At 44.3% G+C, this 25,135-nt stretch overlaps 1 protein-coding gene and 1 long non-coding RNA gene across 5 annotated transcripts in view; one reads left to right on the forward strand and one right to left on the reverse strand.

The window, feature by feature from the left end:
* Positions 1-2,109: 2,109 nt before the first annotated feature.
* The window catches only part of herc1 (HECT and RLD domain containing E3 ubiquitin protein ligase family member 1), a 93,196-nt gene continuing 70,170 nt past the window's right edge, over positions 2,110-25,135 (reverse strand). For all 4 annotated transcript variants that reach the window (XM_052063817.1, XM_052063816.1, XM_052063818.1 and 1 more), the window contains exons 58-79: positions 24,625-24,742; positions 24,369-24,515; positions 18,908-19,009; positions 17,442-17,615; positions 16,536-16,835; positions 16,362-16,427; positions 16,120-16,245; positions 15,015-15,153; positions 14,638-14,819; positions 10,926-11,081; positions 10,729-10,851; positions 10,517-10,619; positions 10,169-10,338; positions 9,928-10,066; positions 7,826-7,995; positions 7,317-7,486; positions 7,053-7,218; positions 6,892-6,968; positions 5,715-5,967; positions 4,455-4,607; positions 4,039-4,344; positions 2,110-2,759 (exon numbers count right to left, since the gene is read on the reverse strand). In XM_052063817.1, coding sequence (XP_051919777.1) covers positions 2,574-2,759; positions 4,039-4,344; positions 4,455-4,607; positions 5,715-5,967; positions 6,892-6,968; positions 7,053-7,218; positions 7,317-7,486; positions 7,826-7,995; positions 9,928-10,066; positions 10,169-10,338; positions 10,517-10,619; positions 10,729-10,851; positions 10,926-11,081; positions 14,638-14,819; positions 15,015-15,153; positions 16,120-16,245; positions 16,362-16,427; positions 16,536-16,835; positions 17,442-17,615; positions 18,908-19,009; positions 24,369-24,515; positions 24,625-24,742 — 3,526 coding nt within the window. In that variant the 3' untranslated portion in view covers positions 2,110-2,573. The remainder of the gene's footprint in view (positions 2,760-4,038; positions 4,345-4,454; positions 4,608-5,714; positions 5,968-6,891; positions 6,969-7,052; positions 7,219-7,316; positions 7,487-7,825; positions 7,996-9,927; positions 10,067-10,168; positions 10,339-10,516; positions 10,620-10,728; positions 10,852-10,925; positions 11,082-14,637; positions 14,820-15,014; positions 15,154-16,119; positions 16,246-16,361; positions 16,428-16,535; positions 16,836-17,441; positions 17,616-18,907; positions 19,010-24,368; positions 24,516-24,624; positions 24,743-25,135) is intronic.
* LOC127599850 (uncharacterized) lies at positions 7,928-8,251 on the forward strand. Its single transcript, XR_007962200.1, has 2 exons — positions 7,928-8,046; positions 8,102-8,251. It is a non-coding gene; the product is annotated as an uncharacterized LOC127599850 (long non-coding RNA).

Genomic DNA, 25,135 nt, shown 5'->3' on the forward strand with positions numbered 1-25,135 from the left:
GAAAAAAATGCTTTATTGATCACATTGCAATATTTCCTGACCACCTTGTTGCTCGCCTTCTTATGTGTGTGTTTTTTTAGATGGCGCAAGTCGATTTTATTCATCATTCAACTGATTTCTCTCTCGTTAATTTGTCGTAAGTCTTCACTGCACTAATACAGGCCCCGTATAGGTCAAATCCCTGATTTCAGAAGGCACATCAAAGTGGTTCTGTTCTGCAAATTGAAAGTGTGTGCAGTGTACACGTCAAATGCCTCCGTCAAGTTCCACAGCGCATGCATGCAAACGTTTCAGAATGAATGACCTCTCTCATATGAAGTCAGAAAAAGTCACAAATGTATTTAAGTACAAGACTGAATAAAAAGTTCCATAACGACTCATAATGCTCCACGAAATGGCAATCAGGAGTTTTTAGGATGCAATTCATCCATTTTCTGGAGTGCTTGACCTCTTCAAGTCAAGGTCATGTTGCAGCTGGAGGCTGCCCCATTTGGGTCTAAAGTACATTCGTTTTGAAAAATGCGGCCACAGGCTTTGGAAATGAGCTTGTAATGGATACTCAGAAATCGATAGTGTGTGATTTCAAAAGTTGTACGAAAGATGAATTAATTGCATCTTGTGTTTCATCTTGAGGTTTTTGCTTTCATATTGTCACCCCACCTTTGACAATTATTTTTAAATAGCCAATTTGTACCTATTGTGGGACTTCCATAGCAGGATTGACAGATGAGCGGAAACATTTTGCAATACTTTAACATCAAGCATTTAAAAAAATCCAAATCAAATATTCAAGTCTTTCTTAAGTCCAAGTGCCTTCAGATTTGACGAGTGGCTGTGGAGGTGGTTCCCCCACCTCCCCAAACAGTAAAAATAGCAAGAAAGGCCAAGCTTTTGCTGAAGTCAAATGGCGCTTTTTAAAATGTCCATTTCTGATCTTTTCTTCTAATCCCCCCCCCCCCCCGCCCCCAAATGTGGCCTTTGTGATAATTTGTACTTTGTCAATAAATATGTAAATAATTTCTCCAACAAATGTGATGTCATGTCATCATGTTATGCATGTAAGATTAAGTTTAATAAAAGTCTTCAGTGTGTTTGGGAAGTTTTTTCTTTTGTGCGATTGGCTTTTGCTCACTGTCAGCTGGGATAGGCTTCAGTTTATACCTGCGACCCGAGTGAGGATACTGTAATCGGTACAGAAAATAGATGAATTTTTGGCATGCTGTATTTGCTATTTTGATCACCTTCATCAACCACAAACAAAAGATAGTTTTCTCAGGTGAGCCAAAATAAAGGAAAATGATCCGAGGAGTCAATTTTTATGCATAAAGGGGGAAAAGTCGGATGCGTGGAAGAGTCCAATGCTTTGAGCAATGAAGGAAAATTTAGAATCTTCTTACGATTTAAAGAATTTTCACTGACGAATGTCACACTACTTCATCCGGATGTCTGTTACCAGTATCTGAACACAACTCTATTGAGAACCTCTAGAGTCCCTTTAAAATAAGACCCGCGAGCGTGAATGTCAGTGCACTTACCGGAAACAGTCCTGGAAGGAAATTCTTGCATTTGTCGAACGAGACACTGGCGGAAAAAATTCACAGACTTACACGGTAAAGAAAGATTGGCGGTTTTGTGCATATTTTGAATGCCCACATGGTAGAAGCCAATATGATCGTTATTCACAACAAAAACAAAACAAAAATAACTATAAATGGAAATGACTCTTGAGTGTCATGATTCGATTTAAGGACCAACAGGTGGCACTGTCGGGCTCATTGTTGCTTCTTGCTTCTGTCATGTTTTGTTTGTTGCTGTTGCTTCTTGCTACCGTCATATTTGTTTCAGTCATGTTTAGTTCATTGTTATGTTTTAGCTTCAGTCCCGTTTTGGTTTTTTTTTTTGTTATTGAGTTTTTTCAGTTTCTGCCATGGTTTTTGTTTGTTACTATGGACTTTGTACTATGGATTTAGTTTTCTCGTTTTAAAGACAATTCTTCAAATACACCCTGCTCCTCCCTCCTGCCTGCTTTTTGGGGTCCACCACCACCACGCAAACTTGACATTGAGAAACATGAATAAAACACTGACTAAAGTAGGAAGATTACAAAAATCCATTCTGCAGCATTTATTGTTGGTTTGGATGCTTTGAGGAAACAGGGTATAGGCAATAAAACAATAAATATGGATGTGACAGCAAGAAATGAAGCATTATACACAATATACACAATATATCTGTCCTAACGTCCTCCTTGAATATCCTATGCACATTTCCAAACAAACAACTCCATGCAGCGCCCCAAAAATGGGAAGTGGAGTAAAAGAAAAAAACAAAAACAAAACACACAGGCTAAATGCACTTGTGAAGATTTTTGTGTCGTTAAAAATAGTTCCTAAGCCACAAGGACAAAATGAAATTTGTGCTGTTTGAAAAGACATAAATGAATGTAAAATGCAGCCCATCTGCGCTGGAGTTCCTATACTGGTGCAGGTGATGATGATGCATCTCAGGTTTTGTGAGGCATTCGGCTAAATCTGTACATCATTTGTGGAACCCAGACGTGTTTCAAGGAAGCGTCAGTAGTCCGTATCGGAGCCTTCAGCGGTGTCCACGTTGCGAGAGAGCATGTAGTTGTCCATGTCGATGGAGCGACAGTTGTTAATGGCGTAGCGCAGCCGCTCGGCCATGACGGCCTGGCTGGAATACGGAGGCAACCTCAGCTGGAAGAAACAAGTCTGGGAGGTGGGCAGGCTGTCGTACGGCTGTGGAGATGACAAGACAAGCACCCGTCAATCACCCGACGAACACTTATGTAAACATAACACAATTCATCAAATCCAAATCGACATTGTAGCGCAGTAGAATGCAATTACCATATTGCAAACGCTGCAGTTTGGGGAAAAAAATGTAAGAATCTTCATTTAGGTTGGTTGACTATTTAGTACACGATGGACTCTCACATATTCGCAGGTCAACACTCACGAATTCTCATCTTCCCCAATTTGTTTTCAATGTTAAAAATCTGATTTTTTTGTTCTTTAGGTGGGAGCCACACTCCATTCTTTTTTTTTGGGGGGGGGGGGTACTTTTGATTGTACTTTCTTCAGCGATTCTTTTCATTGCATACCAATTATCCATTGACTTTCGCAGCCTGTTCTTGCTCACCACTTAGAGGTCAATGTTTACATCTCATTGTTTCATGAAACAGGAAGAGCTGAAGTGGCAAATTAACCCGTTAATGCATGACTGATCCATCAAGGAATAGCCAGAAAAATATGATTTTTGGGAACTGAGATGTTCATTAACCCTTATAACAAAATCCACAAAAAATATTTTCGCCATATTCTTTTGTTTTAGATATTTGTTGTATCACATTTATAAGCATTATGTAGATTACATCAAAAACTGAAAAGATGGGGAAAATCATATTTTAAACTTGCAGTGTCAAATTTGATACAGATGATTTAATGTGCTATAAAGAATGAATTCCATAATGAAACTGCATGTATCAAATATGATACGAATGGCATGATAGGGTTAAAGCCACTAATTTGTTTGCGTTTTTTTTCAGAATTACATTTCATTCATTTATCTATTTATTCTTTTTTTGTTTCCTATTATTGTAATCTGATCTAAGATTTACTGACTGACTGACTTACGTTTGTGCCACACTTGTTCGGAAGAAAACATAAAAGACTGCTAGCCAAAGTGTTGAATAAGTTAACAAGTTAAATGGAAGTAGATCAATAAATGGTCGTACAAATTGATGCTTCATTTGCCTTTATTTTAGCGTAAGCCTAACTTCTAAGACCAAAAGGTATATGTATATACTTTCATATGTATAATAAATATGACATTCTTTCTTGCAATACAGATTAATTTAATGCTGGTGTTTGTTGTGAAATACATGGGATGAGGACCATGGGGGAGAGGGGGAAGTGCAATATTGGGGGGGGGGGGGGGGGGGGAGATAAAACCCTTTCAACTATTTTTCCGAACGGTTGCGCCCGAAATGATGCGAATCAATAACCATGGACTCACCCTGTCCACTTTCATGATCTGAAACCTCTGCGAAATGTCGGCCGTGTTGGCGGGCAGCCTGGAGCGTCCCGACACGAAGCGCATGAAGAGGACTCGCTCCTCGTTGGAGAACTCCTCCAGGGTCTGCCAGAACCACTGCACCAGCGAGTGCTGTTCGTCCACCTCTCGGTAGCGCACCACCTTCTTCAGAACGTCGCAGCAGATCTCGGGCATTCCGCACACCATCTGCTCCAGCTGCTTGGCCGTCAACAGGGACAGCAGCGGCACCGGCACGATCCAGGACATGCCTTCGCGCACGGCCGCCACCTAACAAGAGCGGCGGGGTGGCATCTCGTTAGGGCTGGGTAACATTCTTCTAACGCTCAGGCACGGTCGATCATCTTCATTCGGCTCAGTGACCACATGAACATCCTCACCTGGCGATTAATTTCATGCAGGCGGTAATCGATAGCTCTTTCTACATATTCCTTTCTGTTGGAGAATGTGAGAGGGATGCTGTTTCCTCCCGGGATGATGGGCACCATTTTGCCATCTGCGCTCTGACCCACAAAGGAATCCAGAGGAATCATCTGAAAAGTGGAAAAAAATGTTTTGACTGGAGTGCTCTTTGACTTGAGGGTTTAATTCATTGCGTGATGAAGCTCGTAACTCAATTTACGCCATTGAAAGGATTTCAAATTCAAATATTTTGTCACCAAAACATATCTATATAAATATATACATCTCTCTCTCTCTTTCTCTCTCTGTGCATACACAAACACAGACACACAAATATCGCATAAAAGCTTTCACGCACTCATGAGGTGGATTTCGAGGTGTATCGTTATGGGATTACATCGCCAAAGTGCGATGGAAAAATGTTTTTGGTTTGAATGAGTTTGGCATGAGCGCCCACCCTATTGACTTGTTTACCTCTCAACGGTTCAACACGCCCTGTCGCGAGAACACTTGAAGATATTTTATGACAATTATGAGGTAACACGTAACAGGACGAAAATTATGCCTTGGAAGCAAAAAAAAAAAAAAAAAAATCATCAATAGAAACATCGACAAGCCCTTCATTGAAATTGCTTGTTTTTGGTTTGGGGTTTTTTTCCCCAAAAACTGGAATGAAAACTCAGCGATAGACAGCTTTCGATGTTATTGAAAGTTTGGCTTTTTAACACCCAAAATGGGGCCAAGTTTCCACCAGGCAAGATATGAGGAATTAACAGCAGTCCTTTAATATCTTCAGGGACGGGAGTGGACGGGCAAACATCATTGGCTTTGACATAATCGGGGCTTTCTTTGGGGTGATCTTGGGATTTGCTATTTGAGCCAGTAAATTTGAGTGATGCAATAGTGGTGGGGGAAAAAGTTGTGTGGCTTCATCAATAATGTACGGGTGAGAGAGTGGAGGAAAATTTGGAATTGAAAAGCAAATCCCAGCCGACCGTAGGTTGTGTACAAAACGTCGATCTGCGGAAGAAAAAACAAGGTCTGCAAGAGAGCTGTGGAAAACCGAGAAGGAAAGCGAGCTTGGTTTGTAATCAACACCAAATCCGAGTGTCGTGTATCAGCTTCACGCAAACAAAGACAGTTGATGTGTAAAAATATCAAACGTGCTGTTTCGGAAAGCGATGCGGCTGCGCTTGCTAAGAAAATGTACGACTGGAGTTTCCCCACAATCGACCCACCTCGTGGAAATTGTCCTCAGTGATGCCGCTGTCTTCGATGTGAAGGATGCTTTTCAGCGTCTGCACGTAAAGAAGGTCCACCTCCTCCAGGTCTTCAAGGAGCAGCGGGATGCAGCACAGCTGCTTCCACACCAGAGGCGCCAGGTGAAGGTCCAGGGGCTTCTTGGTGCGAATGGCCACGCCCATCAGGATGCCAAGAAATTTAAACTGGAGCATGTGCTCATCCAAGCAGGACGACGGGTTGAGGAGGAACCTTGGAAAAGACCCACCTTGGACTCGTGAACAGTTCTGCTGTCAATTTAGTCACTCAGGTATTACAAGTCACTAAAACCGTTGGATTTAATTGTTAATTTCTCAGGCATCCATGTTCAAGAATGTTTTGTGAAATAAAGGTATGTGAAACGGTTCATTTCCATATTCTGCCTTATCTCATTCAATCCCAGCCATTTTCACTGGAGCAACCCCCTCAATGCCAGCGTTTCTGACTGATCTTGCAAGGCCCACAGAACATTTGCTTCTAATGCTATCGAAACATGGAGCCTCCCAAAATAAATTTTGGACTCTCTTCCTTCAGCAGAAAAAAAAAACTTTGTTTCCATCGTTTTTCCATTCTTCAGCTATCGGCATTAAAAAATGGTTAAGTTTCATGAAAATGGCGATTCCTGGGCAAAAAAAAAAAAATCAGAGAAAAATAGCTTTTTTGTAAAAGCATTCATTTCAAGCACATGAGGCACCACTGCCACCTGCTGATCATCGCCTTTTACATGATTTACAATGCAAACGGCTTATTCACATTCACAGATTGTCAGATCAGACCCTCCTCCTCTCTATGACGCAAAAAAAAGACTTAGACGTACATGTACGTCCTTGGTAGGCAGGGCCTAATTTTAAAAAGTCGTACAAGTACGTCTCGTGGAATGAAAGAGTTAATATTGCTGAACTGTTTGTGTGAATTTGTAGTCTTGACTCATACTTTGGTTATTATAAGAATTCGTGTTCAAGTACAGTTCACATCACGTGCACTGTGCATTTTTCATCGATCGGCCATTGTATCCGTTATCGTGTTTTGTTGAGCCCCAATATCGGTAACGCATCAGCCCCCAAATCCCATATCGGTCGGGCTCTCTTGTCTAAAGTAATAAAAATAATCAGAGATTTGATTGATGTTTTGCCTCACCTGTCTCTGTTGTAGCCAACTTCAGCCGTGGCATTGGGGGAGGGGATGAGCAGATCCACTACACCCGTCTCCAATTCCTACGAACCCGATTGGAGACCAACGAGGTGAGACGGACAATCGATCACACACACGCATCAATCGAGTGGGCGATTGCGCCATACCTGACACATTTCTGTGATGGTATCGTCAAAGACGCCCCCGGCGTCGTCAGCTCCCTCGCCCACCAGCTTGACCTTCCAGGCTCTTGAGGGAAGACGTAGGTCCGAAGCATTTAGTTTCACAACCTGTCGCGCAATCTGCACGAAGATGGGTTTACACTTCCGTCCCCTGCAAAAACAGTCAAAGATGGAGAAAAAAAACAACACTCAGTCGTGAGAAAGAAAGCAAGGAGGGGGATTACTCCACAAATCAAAGTACTGACTGACCTGGTGGAGATTCGCCTGACAGTGATCTGGGGACCGTAGTTCTTGCCTTGCACCATGGTTTTGCCAATGGAGCGCACCAAGGGTAGAGTGTAGACTCTGGGGGCCAGCAAGGCTCTTAATTGGCCCTGAACAATCCCCCAGGTTCCTGCGTTGTAGTGGGAGGTGCAGCTCTGCAAATCAGACATCTTAATTGTCAAAACATTGTTATGTCTTCTCTTAACTCATTCAGTACCACCCAATTCTAGACGAAAAAGTCTGAAAAGACGTTTAAAAACGTCTTTGGGTGTGAATGAGTTAACGAAAATGGGAGGGAGAGGGCTGGGACATTTTGGGTTCACATTTCAGAGAATGGCAGTTGGACAACAAAAGGAAAATTCATTTGAGACAAATTGTCATTTGAATGCAATCAAAAAGGTAAAACATCAAAAAATCTATTTGGCATCTGTATGAAGATGTCAGGAATATTTGTGTGTCTCTATGTGTGTAGGGGTTCCCCCTGCCCCCAATACCTGGTTGTTTGGACTGAGGTTGAGAAGTCTCCAGGATGAGTACATGAGGTCGGAGAAGTGATAAAGGAGGCGTAGGCGAGCCCTCACTGCCTCCATGCTGACCTCCTTGAGCGCGGCGTACTGCGGGGGGACAGCCACAGGCAGACCCAGCTGGAGAGGGACTGAAGAGCCTGAGGACGGGGCAAGTGTCAGTTGAAAGACGAAAGATAAATTGCGCACAGGTCAGCCTGAGTGGATGAGAAAAATTGATCAGCGACTACATTTTTTTGCGCACAGGTCAGCCTGAGTGGATGAGAAAAATTGATCAGCGACTACATTTTTTTTTTTAGGCCAATGGTTCTCAAACCTTTAAACCAATTACCACCAAAAACAAGTTGTGTCACCAACTACCATCCTAGTGACCGATAATTTTATAAACAAGGCTTACTTTGAGCAAAAAAGTATATTCAATATTATCTTCAAAGAATGAATGGATCATGTGTTTTATTTATATAGTAAAGTCAAACTTCGGTTTTCGAACGTCGACCAAATCGGATTTCGACCCGAAAATCAGAGATTTTTATGCTTTAGATTAAGACCGAAAATTGAATACGCCACTCGTTTCCTCTCAGCTTCCTTACACGAGGAAGTGACGCTTCCTCATGTAACGTTCATTGTGAGCAGACGTGTTTGTTATGATTTACTATAATTTTTTTTGTTATTTCTGCATAGTGTATTAGCCCCTAATCATGAAAATAGTTTTGGATTTTGAACAAATCACTTTTCGAACAGCCTTCTGGAACAGATTATGGTCGAAAACCGAGGTATGATGTTTTTTGGATGAGCGTAAATGAGGAGCAATTTTGCTCTGCCTCTCAAACCGACCTCACTGGATGAACTTAATGACATGGTCAACTGATTAGGCACAGTTCCCTGGGACAGCGAGGTCCCCAATCATTTTTGCAACGTGGACCTTTTATAGCCACGGCCAAGCAAGACAGAGACGCCCGAGGAAGCTCGCTGCCTCGTTGGCAGCCACTCTGCGCTCAATCAGGGTCGATGCAGTTTCTCACACTTGAGACTGAGTTCAATTGAACGAAGAAACCAACGGATTTGTTCATGAAGTGAGTCATTTGTTGGAATTAATTGTTCTCGAACAACTCGACACCGCTCAACTCCCAAAACAGAATACGATACAAAATGCTTTGGACCCAAATGCGCAATGACACACCTTAATCTGGTGCCATTTGACAATTTTCAGCACACACGTCACCACCCTGATTGTAAAACACAGCAATTTAATGTACCTCTCATTTCACCCAAACTTGGCTAGGAGAGGCTCGAGTTCACCACAACCGGATTGAGGATAAGCACGAGAGAAATAGGCAGGTGGACATTCATCTGACTGACATAAGGTCCGATTCGCTGATGAGTGACAAACTACGCACTGACAGAAGTGGGTTTTCGTCCGTCAGCCTAATCGAGGGTAACCAAACACCCCCTTTTGTCCAACTTTTTACATCCTGTTCTGTCGTCCCAGGGGCATTTTATAAATTTGTGGAAATGTCTGGCTGTAATTGTTCTTCATGAGACCCATTAATGTGTTTAATGGCTTTCATTTGTATTGTGTTCTTTTTTTACCCCTTTTTTTTTGAGAGTTATAAAATATGGGATCTTCGAATATCATTTTAATATCTCGAGACTTGACTGTCTTTTTAAAAGATACTGTGGTCTTTTACGACCTTTATTTTTAATACAGAACACAAATATAAACGCAACACTTGTTTTCAATGGCATTGCCCATGAGCCGAATTCAAAGATTGTTTTTGACATGCACAATGCTGTAAAACTGCACATTTTCAGGCCCCCATGCGCACTAATTAGCATCTTGATGTACACCCGTGAGGCGTACGGGTAATCTCAACAAAGTGGAAGAGCTCACAAACAGATTTAGATTTGCAAGCGGAGGAAAAAAATTGGGACCTCTGTCCACATTCATTCTTACATCTTTGATTTCAAATCATGTAAAATCGGACCAATAACAAAAGAGCTGCATTTCGATTTCTGGTCAAAGTATTTCAAACTAATGCGGCGTGAGAGTCAAGTCGTGCGTGTATGCTGACCTGGTGCTCGGGGGGGCACAGAGGGAGCAGTCCACGCTGCACTATGGCAGCGTCCAGCCGTGATCTGGTTGATGCCCTTGTTCTGCAGCACCGTTACCAGGGTTGGTTCTCTTACGTGGTTGGTGTGGCCCAGACCCAGCTAAAGTGATAAAACGGGGATTATACACAAACATGAAAGCGTATTTTCAAAATTACAGTGGAAGTCATTGAGAGCATTTCCGTGAGGGTTTCAGCGGGTTACCTGGCCCTCTAAGTTGCTGCCCCACGTGTAAACGTCTCCCGTGGACGAGAGAACCAAAGTGTGCTCGGCCCCTGCGGCCACATCCTGAATGTGAATCCCTGACAGAGCCGGCACCTGTTGGGGACGGTTGTGGTTCCTTGCCCGGGCTTCTGGCAAACCAATCAGGCGGTCTAGAGCAGAAGATAGCAAATATTTTGGGAAAAAAAACAAATGAGGAAAAAGATTGATAACCTTCAAAAGTATTTATCGCTACACACTTTGATACATTTTAATAATATATCCAAAAGAACACATTTTATTCTGCAACTATTGAAAACTGAGTGTAACATAAACATCATTTGAACATACCTTTCCCGAATGTGAAAACTTTCCCATCTTTTGATAAAGCCACAGAGAACTGTGTTCCACAAGCCACTTTTTTTATGCCAATTCCACACAGCATTTCCACCTTCTAGGGGTTGAAAATTCAAATGAAGAACAAGCACATCGGCGACTGTAACACCAAACGAGTGCGCTCTTCTCTCTCATGTGTGCTGTTGAGATCGTCAAGCAAGCCTAACCTGAGGTGAAGACTTGGCTGTCGAATTCCCAAGTCCCAGTTTGCCATAGTCTCCGTCACCAAAAGCCCACACCATCATTCCATCAGCAGAAACCACCAAGGTGTGGTTCAAACCACATGCAACCTAAAGAGTGGTAGAAGCGGCGTTGACACCGGCGGCAGTAACGCAAAATAAATTTTGCCGTCGGTAAATCTGACCTGACCAACTTGATATCCTTCCAGAGCCGAGACCTTCTCTGGCAGCTTCTTGTTAGAAGTGTTTCCCAAACCAAGTCTGCCGTAGTCACCGTTGCCAAAAGTGAAAAGCTTTCCATCAGCTGTTACCACGGCTGAATGTTTGAAGCCGCATGACATCTACAGAGAAAGAAAAAAAAGGCTATAATCAGCGACATATGGCTGAATTGATTATGTCAGACGTATGGGGTCTTTGAATGGAATGATGCACGACACTTGGAAACATTTTTCAGAAAAAAACAAATAAACCATATGTGAATGCATGCACCTCCAGGCCCTGTGACAAGGGGTAGGGAACTCCAGTTCCTCGAGAGCCATTTGCTGCCTGTTTTAGATCGCCCCTTGCTCCAACACACCTGATTCAACAGTTTCAGGCTTCTACAGAGCGTGCTGATGAGCTGATCATTTGAATCAAGTGTGGTGGAGTAGAGAGAGATCTAAAACAGGCAGCGTATGGCTCTTGAGGAACCGGCAGTCCCTAGCCCTGCCTGAGAGTTTGCTTCCCCATTGGAAGGTGCGCCAGTGACACTTAAGAGGACTTTGCAATGACCCAGGATGTTCTGAGTCGAAGGCAAGCAGAGAAGTCCAATAAGAAATCGCCACTCTGATTCAGGTCGGGGAGAGGGAGTTCAATCCTTCCAGGTCTTTCTGTTATTGCCCACTTGAGCAGTGAAGTCCTCCCGCTGAATGAGGGGTCCTCGGTAAGTAAGGTCTCCAGCAGCCCCTTCCAAGGGCTCCAAAACAAGGTGGCTATGCTGAGGCTACAATCACACTGCAGGGTATGATGCCTGACTCACATTTGTTTGTTTTTTTTTTTTGCTAAATCCGATTTTGTTTTGTAGTTTTTCGCATTATAAAAACAAATGTGATTTCTAATGTAAACGTTAAGCACCCGTGATGTGACAGGCATGCACAAAAAAAAGCATGAAGTCGAGTTAAGTGAAACAAAAAAAAAAATGACATCACGTGGCACAGTGTTTACAGAAGTAAATATGGTCCTGCGCGTAGGGGCTTGTTTTAACATATTACATCGCAGGCGTAGCGAGGTGGGAGGAGGTTTGGTTTGGTTTGTTTATTGAACATAAAACATATACAGTAATAATTTGACAGAAAATAAGGTAGATAAAAAAGTAAAAGAAAGAAATCAGTCTTCATTCAACACAGTTATTATGTTCAAGGGAGTAGGATGAAGTAAAAAAACTTATCTAGTCCTACCCCGTTATGTGTTTATATCTACTAAATCATTTTTATATCAATCAGAAAAGAAAAAGTAATAAGAAGTCTCCATTAAGGCTCATACTTTACCCTTAACCGTGATATTTTCACAACTTTTGGTTTGTATCGGGATTATATACATCCTCACCCTGGCACTCTTGTGTCAATTTTCTCTTGTATTCATAATGGATATTGCAATACCTTTCTCTATTTATCAACTTAGTTCTGATTTATCATTATATTTTATGTTTAGTATTTATCATTTTAACTCTGATTGGTGTAGGTTGTTTGTACTATTTTTTTGAATTTGTTTTTGAACTCAGCAAGCGATTTACTCATTTTTAGGTCCGTTTCGAGATTATTCCACAGATTAACACCTTTGCTAGATACACTTCTTTGCTTGATGTTTGTTCTTGTTTTGAGTTTTTTGAATAAGTTGGTACCTCTTAATTCATAGTTGCTTTCTCGAATTTCAAAAAACTTCTGAATGTTTTGGCAGAGCAGGTTATTGTGGGCTTTGTACATTAATTGGGCGATTTTAAAGTCAACCAGGTCATAAAATTTCATCGTATTTAATTTAATAAATAGTGGATTTGTGGGTTCTGTATATTTTGATCTATTAATAATTCGAATTGCTTTTTTTTGTAGTTTGAGAATAGGGAGCGTGTTTGTTTTGCAGGCATTTCCCCATATTTCCACACAGTAGGTCATGTATGGTAATAATAATGAAGTGTATAATGTGTACAAGGATCTCTTATTTAGCACTTCCTTGGTTTTGCAGAGGATCCCTACGGTCTTGGCTATTTTTCTTTTTACGTTATCGATATGTGGTTTCCAACATAGTTTTGAGTCTATTACTAATCAGAGAAACTTGGTTTCATACGCTCTTTCTATTTCAATTGAGTTTACCATAATTTTAGCTTGGTGTTTGATTGGTCTTGTGCCAAAAACAATTGACTTCGATTTTTTCAGGTTAAGTGACAATTTATTTCTGTCGAACCAGTTTTTTAATTTGTTTAATTCGTTTTCTACGGTTGTCAGGAGCTGTTTCAGATTTATTCCAGAACAGTAGAAAGTTGTATCATCAGCAAATAGGACACATTTAAATAGTTTGAGACCTTGCAGATATCATTTATATATAAGATGAATAGTTTTGGACCAAGCACTGACCCCTGAGGTACTCCGTGAGTGATTTTCAGTTGATTCGTTTTTTTATTGTTGAGTTGCACGTACTGATATCTGTTTTCTAAATAACTTTTTATCCATTTATAAGCTACACCTCTAATGCCATATCTTTCTAGTTTTTTCAATAATATACTGTGATCTATTGTGTCAAAAGCTTTTTTTAGATCTAGGAAAACCCCAACAGTAAATTCTTTGTTGTCTATATTAGTGGCTATTGCTTCCACAAACTCCATAACTGCCATTGAGGTGGTCCGTTTTTCCCTGAAGCCATATTGATTCTCACTTAACAGCGCATGCTTTTGTATAAAACTATCAAGTCTGCGAGAAAATAGTTTTTCTAATATTTTTGAAAATTGTGGTAGTAGTGATATTGGTCTATAATTTGTAAACAGATGTTTTTCTCCACTTTTATAGGTTGAAACATTTGGGGGATATGAAGCAACACTCCTTTTCACTCTCTTTTTCATAGACACGTCTCAAAGATGACGCAACGTCACTGCCATGCATAATAAATGAACTGTCTGCAGGGCTGAATGACCATCACCACAAACATTTATGGTACATGTTTTAAGTGGGAACAAAGTCAAATGTAAAGCTAATTGTTTGTCGAAACAACGTTGCAGTTTCACGGATGATGTCTGGAGTCTCTCTGCCATGTGCGGGGAGCACGTATTGGGCTTTTGATGATGTATAGGTCGGATAAGCATTCATACTGCAGACGCATCACATACATATCAGATTTATATTCACATACGAAAGAGGCCCAGGTTGGATTTGATGAAAATCATTCCACTGTTCACACTGCATGAAAAAAAATCGTACGTGTCCCAATTGATATGTCATTCTTCCTGTGGGGTCCCTTTTTTAGCTGTTCACTGTTATTCTACATTTTTCTGCTTTTGTTGTACTGTTTAAATAATTGTTTGAAATGAATGGGGGAAAAAAAGCTTTAAAAAAAAAATTACATCCTATGTTGTATAATATTTAAAATGCGGTTAACTTTGATTTCAGTATCAATGCTTTAGAAACTGCAATTTCAAAGCAACGTCAAGTCGAGGAACTGAAATGGAAAGGCGGGCCGTGCCTCCGGGCTCGCCTGGCAATGCCTTAAGATGGCTCAGGAAGTGTGGTGAGAAATGGCTGGGGAAAAGAGACACGTCTGGAATTCCCCGCTAAAGCTGCTGCCCCTGCAACCTAACCACGGATAACCAGAGGACGGGGTGATGGATGGTGACTGAATACAATGTACTTCTTGTGACTTTGGGAGAGGACTGACCTGCACCACCTCTTCTCCTTGAAGAGCTTCAATCTGTCTTGGTCGGCGTTGGCGGTCACTGTTTCCGTGGCCCAACTTGCCATAGTCACCATCGCCCCAGCTAAATACCTCACCGCTTTCTGTCAGCGCCATGGAGTGGCCGTCGCTCCCACATGATGTTACCAACTGGGTCACCACAAAACCTGATGAACACCATGAAATGTACACAGTCAACGCTAACAGTAACTAATAAGTAACTACAGGAAAAGAAAACCTCTCGTAAGTCCCAACTAAACCCTCTTCTTAACGAATCATAACCAATTGCAGACATTTGAGTGTCACTTACAATTCATCTTACGAGAAAACTCGCACAGATAAAATGGATGATTTAACACCACCTTGAAGAGCTGAGATGACGGTGAGAACATGCAGGTCATCCGAGTTGCCTTGTCCCAGACGGCCATAGCTGCCCTCTCCACAAGCCAACACAGTCCCGTTAGGCTGCATAACAAAGGTGCAATTCTGACCACACACAACCTGGTGGGAGTGAGACACAGACAGACGACCAGAAAGTAGATTTCAAATATCGGCTTGCACTTGTATTTGTATGTAGATGTATCAAACATTATAGGGAAAAACAGACTTTTTTTTCCCTGCGTAATATAGTTAATATGCTATAAATACACAACATTGAGGGAAATTCATCTGATTCTATATATTGGGACAGAGAGGGGGTGGGGTCGGGGGCAGCGTTTTTATCCAACTGTTTAATTGTTGACTGAAAATGTCCATCACCAACCAATTGATTTGATTTAAATAAAATACAAACTATTATAGAAAAACGTTTTTGTTTGAATTTTTTTATATAAGGACTGTTTAATTATTAAATGAGTTCTAGATATGGTTGGGAATAAATTATTTTGTCTTAATTTTACATGCAGATGCGGTAGCCTCACAGTTCTGCGTTCAGGGTTTTCAATCCGGGCTCTGGCATTGTTAGCATGTTCTCTCTGTGCTGTTGTGGATCTCTGAGAACCGAGTCTTCCACCCACATCCAAAAAAACCCCCAAAACAAAACAAAAAACATGCATCTTATGTCAACTTAAGACTCAAAATTTTCCATAGGTGCGAATGTGCGTCTGAATGCCCTGCAATTGGCTGGCGACCAGTTGAGGGTGAATCCCGCATTCTCTCAAAGTTTGCTGGGATGCATGGATGAATTTTTACATACATGTTTTAACTACTACATACACGAATAGGCCGGACCATCTGTCCAATGAAATGCAGCAAGCACAAAACGTTTCCAAACCCTGGTTGAGACAAACCGAAGCTTGCTGAGGCACTTCCTTTGAACCTAACTGTACCAAGGGAATGCTTGGCCTCAACAAAGCTGATGCTGTGACAGTAATGCATTAACACGGATTCAAAAATAAACCGTTCAAAGTGTCACACAATTACACCGGAGTTATGTTTGACAGAGCCATATACGTTACATATGCACACCTGCTGCGCCTGAGAAAAGGAAGGGGCAATGGTTGGGGTCAAGATATTTCTGCCTGCCTCAGCCAACTGGCCATGTCGTCCAGCACCCCACAAATACACATCGCATTTCCCTCCAAGGTGCCAGTCCTGGAAACACCCAACAAGCAAATTTAGTGAAAATGTGACAAATAAAATGCCATTAAAAAATTACCATTAGTAAAATAATTACAAGCTGTTTTGTGCCATTTTCACAATTTAAATACCTCAGGTCGAGAGGTAGCCCAGGACATGATTTGTTCATCCATACCAGAGATCCATTTAGTGTTGTCCTGGAAAGACACACAGCAGAAACAAGACTAATTGAGATGCTCTTTTGATCTCAGCATAAGTTACATTGCGAAATGTATTGTAGAACAAACATGAACAGCCTCGCTTACCATGAGCAGAGCCATTTCATCTTTGGGAACGGGTTCCAGGTCGGGAACAATAAAGGACTCGGGGAAGCTCGCACCCCGAGCCAGAGCCTCTGCTGCCTTCACTGTTGTAGAGAAGCAGTCCAGCCAAGCCCATTCACTGGCACTCCAGATGGCGGAGCCAGACTCGGCTGGGCAGTGTCGGAGAGAAGGCGGCACCGGCGGGCAGCACAGGAGATGGTCCAGGTGGAGTCCCACTGCCAGAGAGGCGAGGCACTGCATGTAGGGGCTGTGGATAAGCTGCTCCCCACACACTACATGAGGCTAGAAGTTCCGAAAACAAGGGAATGAATGAAACTGGAAAGGATGTCTAAAATCATGTGTTCAAGTACCGTATTGTCACCATTTAAGGCGTCCCTTAAAAGTTTTGAATTTTCTCCAAAATGGACAGGGCGCCTAATAATGCAGGTCGCCTTATGTATGCACTGAGTTGTAACATCTGTGCATGCTGATGGGTGACTTTGATAAAGGGTCTGCTTGACTAACTGATGTTGTGCTGACACGCTGCTTATATAGAGGAAAGACGGACATAAACGAGGACAGCATGCAGACGTTAAAGTGGGAACAGGACACTCAAGGGACGTCCCCTGTAGGTGTATACAGTATATAGTACCTACAATGTGCAAAACAGTATATCAAAAATGGCGTCTAAGAAGAGACACGCCTCTGAAGCGGTTTAAACTCAAAACTATAAGTTATGCGGAGGACCATGGGAATCGAGCAGTCGCCAGACAATTCAAGATCAATGAATCCATGGTGCTTGGTGCTTTCGTTTTATAAAACAGTGCAATCTATCCATCCAGGCATGTTCGATCTGTATTTACATTTAAGACCATAAAGATAACGAGTCTGCATATTCTATTTCCATACCTTCTCATAGGCATACTGCTCCTGCAACATAAGAGGTAGTCTTTCCAGAAAGGCTCTCATGCAAGGGGCCATGTTGAGGCCAACTACACCCTGCTTCTTAAGAGCTGTCCGGCAAGTTGGCAGCACATGGTTGCTTGCCATGAACTCTTTTGAGCAATTTACAACCAGCACATCCTAAAAAACACACACAAAGAAAAACAGAGCAGAGTATTTTATTTAATTTAAAATTGTATGTATCCATTATAATCTCTTATGGGGAATTTGTAGTTCACACACTACTGTAAATCTTTGTGTTGCAATACACAGAGAATCAGATCAAACGCATAGTCCTGCAAAAAGATGTTTGGAATGAAAGGGCAAGGCTCGAAAAAGGCGGTTTCACATTGTTTTTGCACTTTGAGCCTCAACAAAACACTTTTAATAGCAAAACTGAGAATCACAGATTTGTAAGTGTTTCCGATAATGGAACTGCCGAGACGGTCCCAAAAACATGGCTGGGCTGGACGCACATTAATCATAAACTAACACGCTCACATCACCTATGCACAAGTAGTCAGAGGTTAAGGCAAGCTTAGTGCTTACTTACGCTGCACCAGCTAGCTAGCAAGAAGCTTTGGCAGGCTAGCTAGTGTGGCTAAATACGTTGCGGAGTCCGTAACAATCTCCTCCATTGCAGTGAATAAACCACTCTGCTTGACAAGTATTCTTTTTCCGAAAGGATGACGAGGCAGAGACAAAAGAAGCCATCCTTAGTGCTAAGCTAACACAACCTTTTAACACTGGAATTAAGTGCTTAGGTGGTGGCTTACACTTGTCACAGGAGTCTGGATGTACCCGTGTCAAAGCAGGGCATATTTCAAATTTGAATATAAATAGCAGGCAAATTAATAAGTATCAGTGGTTCTTGACCTGGGTTCGATCGAACCCTAGAGGTTCAGTGAATCGGTCTCAGGGGTTCAACGCAGCCTCTGCCATGGATGTTGAGACACACACGACTCAGTGTCAATTAGTAATTTTATTAACTTTTTTCGTTTTATTAATGTCTTAAATTTGTAAAAAAATCACATTTTAATTTTTCACGAAAGAAGGGTTCGGTGAATATGCATATGAACTGGTTGGCTTTGGTAACTCTAACAAGGTTAAGAACCACTGATCTAGGCTCTCAAGAGAACTGGAAACCAGAAATGAATTAAGGTCGGACGTCAGCGGGGAGCAGCAGCGAATGAGCTTCAAAGTATTTTAATGTGGTATAAAATATTTATAATATCAATAATGTTCATTTGTTTTCACAATGCAGTCCTCAGTCTTTGACTTTGACAGTTTTACATCTGCCCGAAATCATGACCTTCCAGCTCCAAAGCGTTACTCCATACAGATTAGACACTGCTGTCCCAAATAAATATCTGCTTTTATCTGGACATCCTGCTCCAACCACAGAACAGTGTAAAACAGGAGACATTCTTCACCTTTGATCTGTTGGAGCACACAGCAACGCCCACATCTGGAATCCACACAATATTCTGAATGGCCCCTGATCCAGCAACAACTGTTTGAACCACTGATCCATCCTATTAGGCACACAAAGTGACTCAGGTTCATACATAGCCAACTTGCAGACACCATGCATGACGTGTAAGCTTCGAAGACGTTCTACACCAGGGGTGCCCATTACGTCGATCGCGAACGACCAGTCGATCAAGGACTGTTCCCAAGTCGATCCGAGTAGTGTAGAGGGGGGAGAACAAAAGAAAACAAAAGGAAAACAAAAGAAAAACATTTGTGTCTCTGTGCATGTTCATAATATATTTTGTGTTAATGCACACTATCAGTCTCACTTTCACAACCAGTATTTAAAAAAAGAAAATAAAATAAAACAGGTACCGTATTTTCACGACTATAAGGCGCCGTTAAAAGTCTTAAATTTTCTCCAAAATGGACAGGACGCCTTATGGTGCGGAGCGTCCTTTGTATGCGCTGAGTTCCAAAATCTGACTGACAGCCGACACGCTGTTTATATAGAGAAAAGGCGGAAGTGACTGTGGCCAGGCATGCGGGAAAGAAGTCGGCCAATTAGGGAAGGGTGGGCGTGTATATATACATATATGGAGAGGGAGAGAGAGAGAAAGAGAGAGAGAGAGAGAGGACAGGCAAGCTGGGGAGCAGTCCGCCAATGGTGAAGGGTGGGCGTGTAAGTGGACGCTAAAGGGACGCCGCAAGCAGGTACCAACACCTGTATAGAGTGTGGCAAATTTGCATTGTTGCAAAACAACTCCAGTTTTGGTTTCTAAGAACCCCTGAAAATAAATTCGACAAAGAGACACGCTAAAGAACTCTAACCGCTGGACATTGGCATCAACCGGGCGTTCAAAGTAAAGTTGCGAACGGCATGGGAACAATGGATGATCGATGGCAAACACAACTTTACAAAGAGTGAGAGGCAGCGCTGGGCGAGTTACGCCACAATACGCAACAACGAGAGGGAACGCAGCGTTTTTGATGGATTACGGTACTTGCACAATTGTTCAATTCTTTCTACACACACGCGCGCCTCTCCGTGAGCCGTCACCTTACCGTGGTGGAGGGGTTTGTGTGTCCCAATGATCCTAGGAGCTAAGTTGTCTGGGGCTTTATGCCCCTGGCAGGGTCACCCATGGAAAACAGGTCCTAGGTGAGGGACCAGACAAAGCACGGCTCACAAAGCCCCTTATGAAAAATAAAATCGATGGTACTCAGTTTCCCTTGCCCGGACGCGGGTCACCGGGGCCCCCCTCTGGAGCCAGGCCTGGAGGTGGGGCTCGTTGGCGAGCGCCTGGTGGCCGGGCCTACACCCATGGGGCCCGGCCGGGCTCGGCCCGAAGAGGCAACGTGGGTCCCCCTTCTCATGGTCTCACCACCCGTGGGAGGGGTCAAAGGGGTCGGGTGCAATGCGAGCTGGGCGGCAGCCAAAGGCGGGGACCCTGGCGGTCTGATCCTCGGCTGCAGAAGCTAGCTCTTGGGACATGGAATGTCACCTCTCTGGCAGGGAAGGAGCCCGAGCTGGTGTGTGAGGCAGAGAAGTTCCGACTGGATATAGTCGGACTTGCCTCCACAGACAGCCTGGGTTCTGGTACCAGTCCTCCTGAGAGGGGTTGGACTCTCTTTCACTCTGGAGTTGCTCACGGTGAGAGGCGCAGAGCAGGTGTGGGCATACTTATTGCCCCCCGGCTCAGTGCCTGTACATTGGGGTTCACACCGGTGGACGAGAGGGTTGCATCCCTCCGCCTGCGGGTGGGGGGACGGGTCCTGACTGTTGTTTGTGCATATGCACCAAACAGCAGCTCAGCATACCCACCCTTTTTGGAGTCCTTGGAGGGTGTGCTGGAGAGTACTCCTGCTGGGGACTCCCTTGTTCTACTGGGGGACTTCAATGCTCACGTGGGCAATGACAGTGATACCTGGAGGGGCGTGATTGGGAGGAACGGCCCCCCCGATCAGAACTCGAGTGGTGTTTTGTTATTGGACTTCTGTGCTCGTCACGGATTGTCCATAACGAACACCTTGTTCAAACATAAGGGTGTCCACATGTGCACTTGGCACCAGGACACCCTAGGCCGTAGTTCGATGATCGACCTTGTGGTCGTGTCATCGGATTTGCGGCCGCATGTTCTGGACACTCGGGTGAAGAGAGGGGCAGAGCTGTCAACTGATCACCACCTGGTGGTGAGTAGGCTCCGATGGTGGGGGAAGATGCCGGTCCGTCCTGGCAGACCCAAACGTATTGTGAGGGTTTGTTGGGAGCGTCTGGCGGAATGCCCTGTCAGAAGGAGTTTCAACTCCCACCTCCGACAGAGCTTTTCCCATGTTCCGGGGGAGACAGGAGACATTGAGTCCGAGTGGACCATGTTCCGTGCCTCTATTGTTGAGGGGGCCAATCTGAGTTGTGGCCGTAAGGTGGTTGGTGCCTGTCGTGGCGGCAACCCTCGTACTCGCTGGTGGACACCAGCAGTAAGGGATGCCGTCAAGCTGAAGGAGTCCTAGCGAGCCTTTATGGCCTGTGGGACCCCAGAAGCAGCTGACGGGTATCGACTGGCCAAGCGGAACGCAGCTTTGGTGGTCGCCGAGGCAAAAACCCGAGCATGGGAAGAGTTCGGTGAGGCCATGGAAGCCGACTTCCGGACGGCTTCGAGGAAATTCTGGTCCATCATCCGACGTCTCAGGAGGGGGAAGCAGTGCACCACTAACACTGTGCACAGTGGGGATGGGGCGCTGCTGACTTCGACTCGGGACGTTGTGAGCGGTGGGCAGAGTACTTCGAAGACCTCCTCAACTCCACCAACATGCCTTCCTTGGAGGAAGCAGAGCCTGGGGACTCTGAGGTGGGCTCTCCTATCTCTGTGGTTGAAGTCACCGATGTGGTTAAAAAGCTCCTCGTGGCAAGGCCCCAGGGGTGGATGAGATCCGCCCGGAGTTCCTCAAGGTTCTGGATGTTGTGGGGCTGTCCTGGTTGACACGCCTCTGCAACATCGCGTGGTCAACGGGGAGAGTGCCTCTGGATTGGCAGACCAGGGTGGTAGTCCCTCTTTTTAAAAAGGGGGACCGGAGGGTGTGTTCCAACTACAGAGGGATCACACTCCTCAGCCTCCCTGGTAAGGTCTATTCAGGGGTGCTGGAGAGGAGGGTCCGTCAGGAAGTCGAGCCTCAGATTGAGGAGGAGCAGTGTGGTTTTCGTCCCGGCCGTGGAACAGTGGACCAGCTCTACACCCTTAGCAGGGTTCTCGAGGGTATGTGGGAATTCGCCCAACCAGTCTACATGTGTTTTGTGGACTTGGAGAAGGCGTTTGACCGTGTCCCTCGGGGAGTTCTGTGGGGGGTGCTTCGTGGGTATGGGGTACCGAACCCCCAGATACGGGCTGTTCGGTCACTATACCACCGATGTCAGAGTTTGGTTTGCATTGCCGGCAGTAAGTCGGAATCGTTTCCAGTGAGGGTAGGACTCCGCCAAGGCTGCCCTTTGTCACCGATTCTGTTCATAACCTTCATGGACAGAATCGCTAGGCGCAGCCGAAGCGTTGAGGGGGTCCATTTTGGTGGCCTCAGTATTGCATCCCTGCTTTTTGCAGATGATGTGGTGCTGTTGACTCCTTCAAACAGGGCTCTCCAACTCTCACTGGAGCGTTTCGCAGCCGAGTGTGAAGCGGTTGGGATGAAAATCAGCACCTCCAAATCTGAAACCATGGTCCTCAGTCGGAAAAGGGTGGAGTGCCCCCTCCGGGTCGGGGGGGTGGGGGGGGGAGATCTTGCCCCAAGTGGAGGGGTTTAAGTATCTTGGGGTCTCGTTCACGAGTGAGGGCAGGAGGGAGCGAGAGATCGACAGGCGGATCGGTGCAGCGTCTGCTGTGATGCGGACGTTGTATCGGTCTGTCGTGGTGAAGAAGGAGCTGAGCCAAAGGGCGAAGCTCTCAATTTACCGGTCGATCTACGTTCCAACCCTCATCTATGGTCACAAGCTATGGGTCGTGACCGAAAGAACGAGATCCCGGATACAAGCGGCCGAAATGAGTTTTCTCCGCAGGGTGTCCGGGCTCTCCCTTAGAGATAAGGTGAGAAGCTCGGTCATCCGGGAGGGGCTCCGAGTCGAGCCGCTTCTCCTCCACATCGAGAGGCACCAGATGAGGTGGCTTGGGCATCTGATTCGGATGCCTCCTGAACGCCTCCCTGGTGAGGTGTTCCGGGCATGTCCCACCGGGAGGAGACCCCGAGGAAGACCCAGGACACGCTGGAGAGACTATGTCACCCAGCTGGCCTGGGAACACCTCGGGATCCCTCGGGGAGAGCTGGTAGAAGTAGCTAGGGAGAGGGAAGTCTGGGCTTCCCTGCTAAAGCTGTTGCCCCCGCGACCGGGCCCCGGATAAGCGGTAGAAGATGGATGGATGGATGGATGGATGGATGGATGGATGGATGGATGGATGGACACACGCGCGCTGCCACCATGTTTCGCTCTGTTCTTTACTTTCAAATGTGGGAAAGCTTCACACGAGAGAAACGTTGACTTTGCTGTTGCTGTTCCTTCTTTCCGCTCGGCAATGCGTAGCAACTCACATTAGCATGTGATGCGTTCAATGACAACTGGGATGTGCAGTCCTCTGCTTCCGATACAGAGGATGAGGACTTTGATGGATTTCTGGGTGATGATTGATCGAAAAACCTGAGAACATTGTACGATAAAATACACCCGAACTCAGTTCTGCTTTCGTTGCCTTTTTAAAAACGTGTTTTTAGCTTGTATCTGTATGTCTTGGCATGCTACCGTATGCTTCAAGCTAACGTGTTAGAGTGCGCGCATGCATGCCGTGTGTTTAAGCTGGCGTATGTTTTACCACTGTAAAACTGCGCCCATTGGTACAGTGCGGTCTGTCTATGTGTAAAATACAGAAATGTCACCCATTAATGAGACTGCGCCCAACCGTACGGTGCGTCGAATAGTCGTGAAAATACGGTAATCTTTAACCTACGGTGACGTGTGACTACGTCCCCGGAGGTTGCTAGCACTCAGCAGTCTGCAGTTGCAGCTTGTGATCACAGTTGTTGCGCTAGATCTTTTATCATTTCATTATTCTCATTCAGAGTTTGTTTTGTGCAACTCACCGAGGGGATGGGCAAAGAATGGGAATCTAGAGGGCCGAGAGAAGCATTTTAAAACGCTATGCGTGAGCTACGATCGTTAAAGTGTGTAGCATGCCTCAGCATCAGGCGATTGCTCGTCATGGCATGCGTGTGTACGTGCGCGCGGTAACGGCTCGATCGTGGGAGGTTGTTGGAGCGAAAAGTACATCTTCAGTCAAAAAAGTTTGGGCACCCCTTTTCTACATAAACAGTACCTCCACTCCCCAAAAGACATGTCAAGACATGTCGTCTCTGACATGTATCTTTGTGACATATATTTCTTACTCTCAAGGACCAGATGTTCATGAGGCCTCCAACTCCCCCAGAGGCCAAAGCAAGACCGTCAGGACTAAAGGCGACCATTCTCACTGGAGTGATGTGGCCCCTCAGTTGGAAAACACACGTTGCGCCGTCTTGTGACCTTTGTGATGACTGCAACGCAACCACAGCGAAAGCATGTGAGAAGTGAAGCGTTTGGTATGAGTCACAATATTTCTGAAAAGAATATATGATGTTTCATGCTAACAAATCAAAAAAATACCATGCGTTTCGGGTTTGCATCTTTCTCCCACCACGCGTCCGAGTCTGAGGAACAGTCTGGGAAGTTTGAGATGACCTGTGGAACAGTCCAGACTGTGACCAGACCATTCTGACAGCATCTGAAAAACACGGTGACACATGAATTTCGAACCAATTAAAATCAGTCAATACATTTGTGGTCACAAGTTTATCTGCATGCACTCACTGAATGAAGAGGTATTTTTAATACTAACTGTGCAAGCTTGTTGCAATAAGGAGAAAATTACTTTGGCTTCTAAAAGGGCAAAAAATATATATGTACATAATATTTAGTTAACGGTCCATTGCTTAATCCATTTTGCCTACCTGATTTACATTTGTTGGAAGAACTGCTTGGTTATTGGACTAAATTGTGTGTGGAGCAAACATAATATAATAATAATATTTAGGAATGATTACAACATTGTCTTATGCACCTACAACCCGATATCATACAATCACTTAAGTGTATAGCAAGGTCCTGATGGCGTATA

The sequence above is a fragment of the Hippocampus zosterae genome, chromosome 4, assembly GCF_025434085.1.
Source record: "Hippocampus zosterae strain Florida chromosome 4, ASM2543408v3, whole genome shotgun sequence".
Taxonomy (NCBI): Eukaryota; Metazoa; Chordata; class Actinopteri; order Syngnathiformes; family Syngnathidae; genus Hippocampus; species Hippocampus zosterae.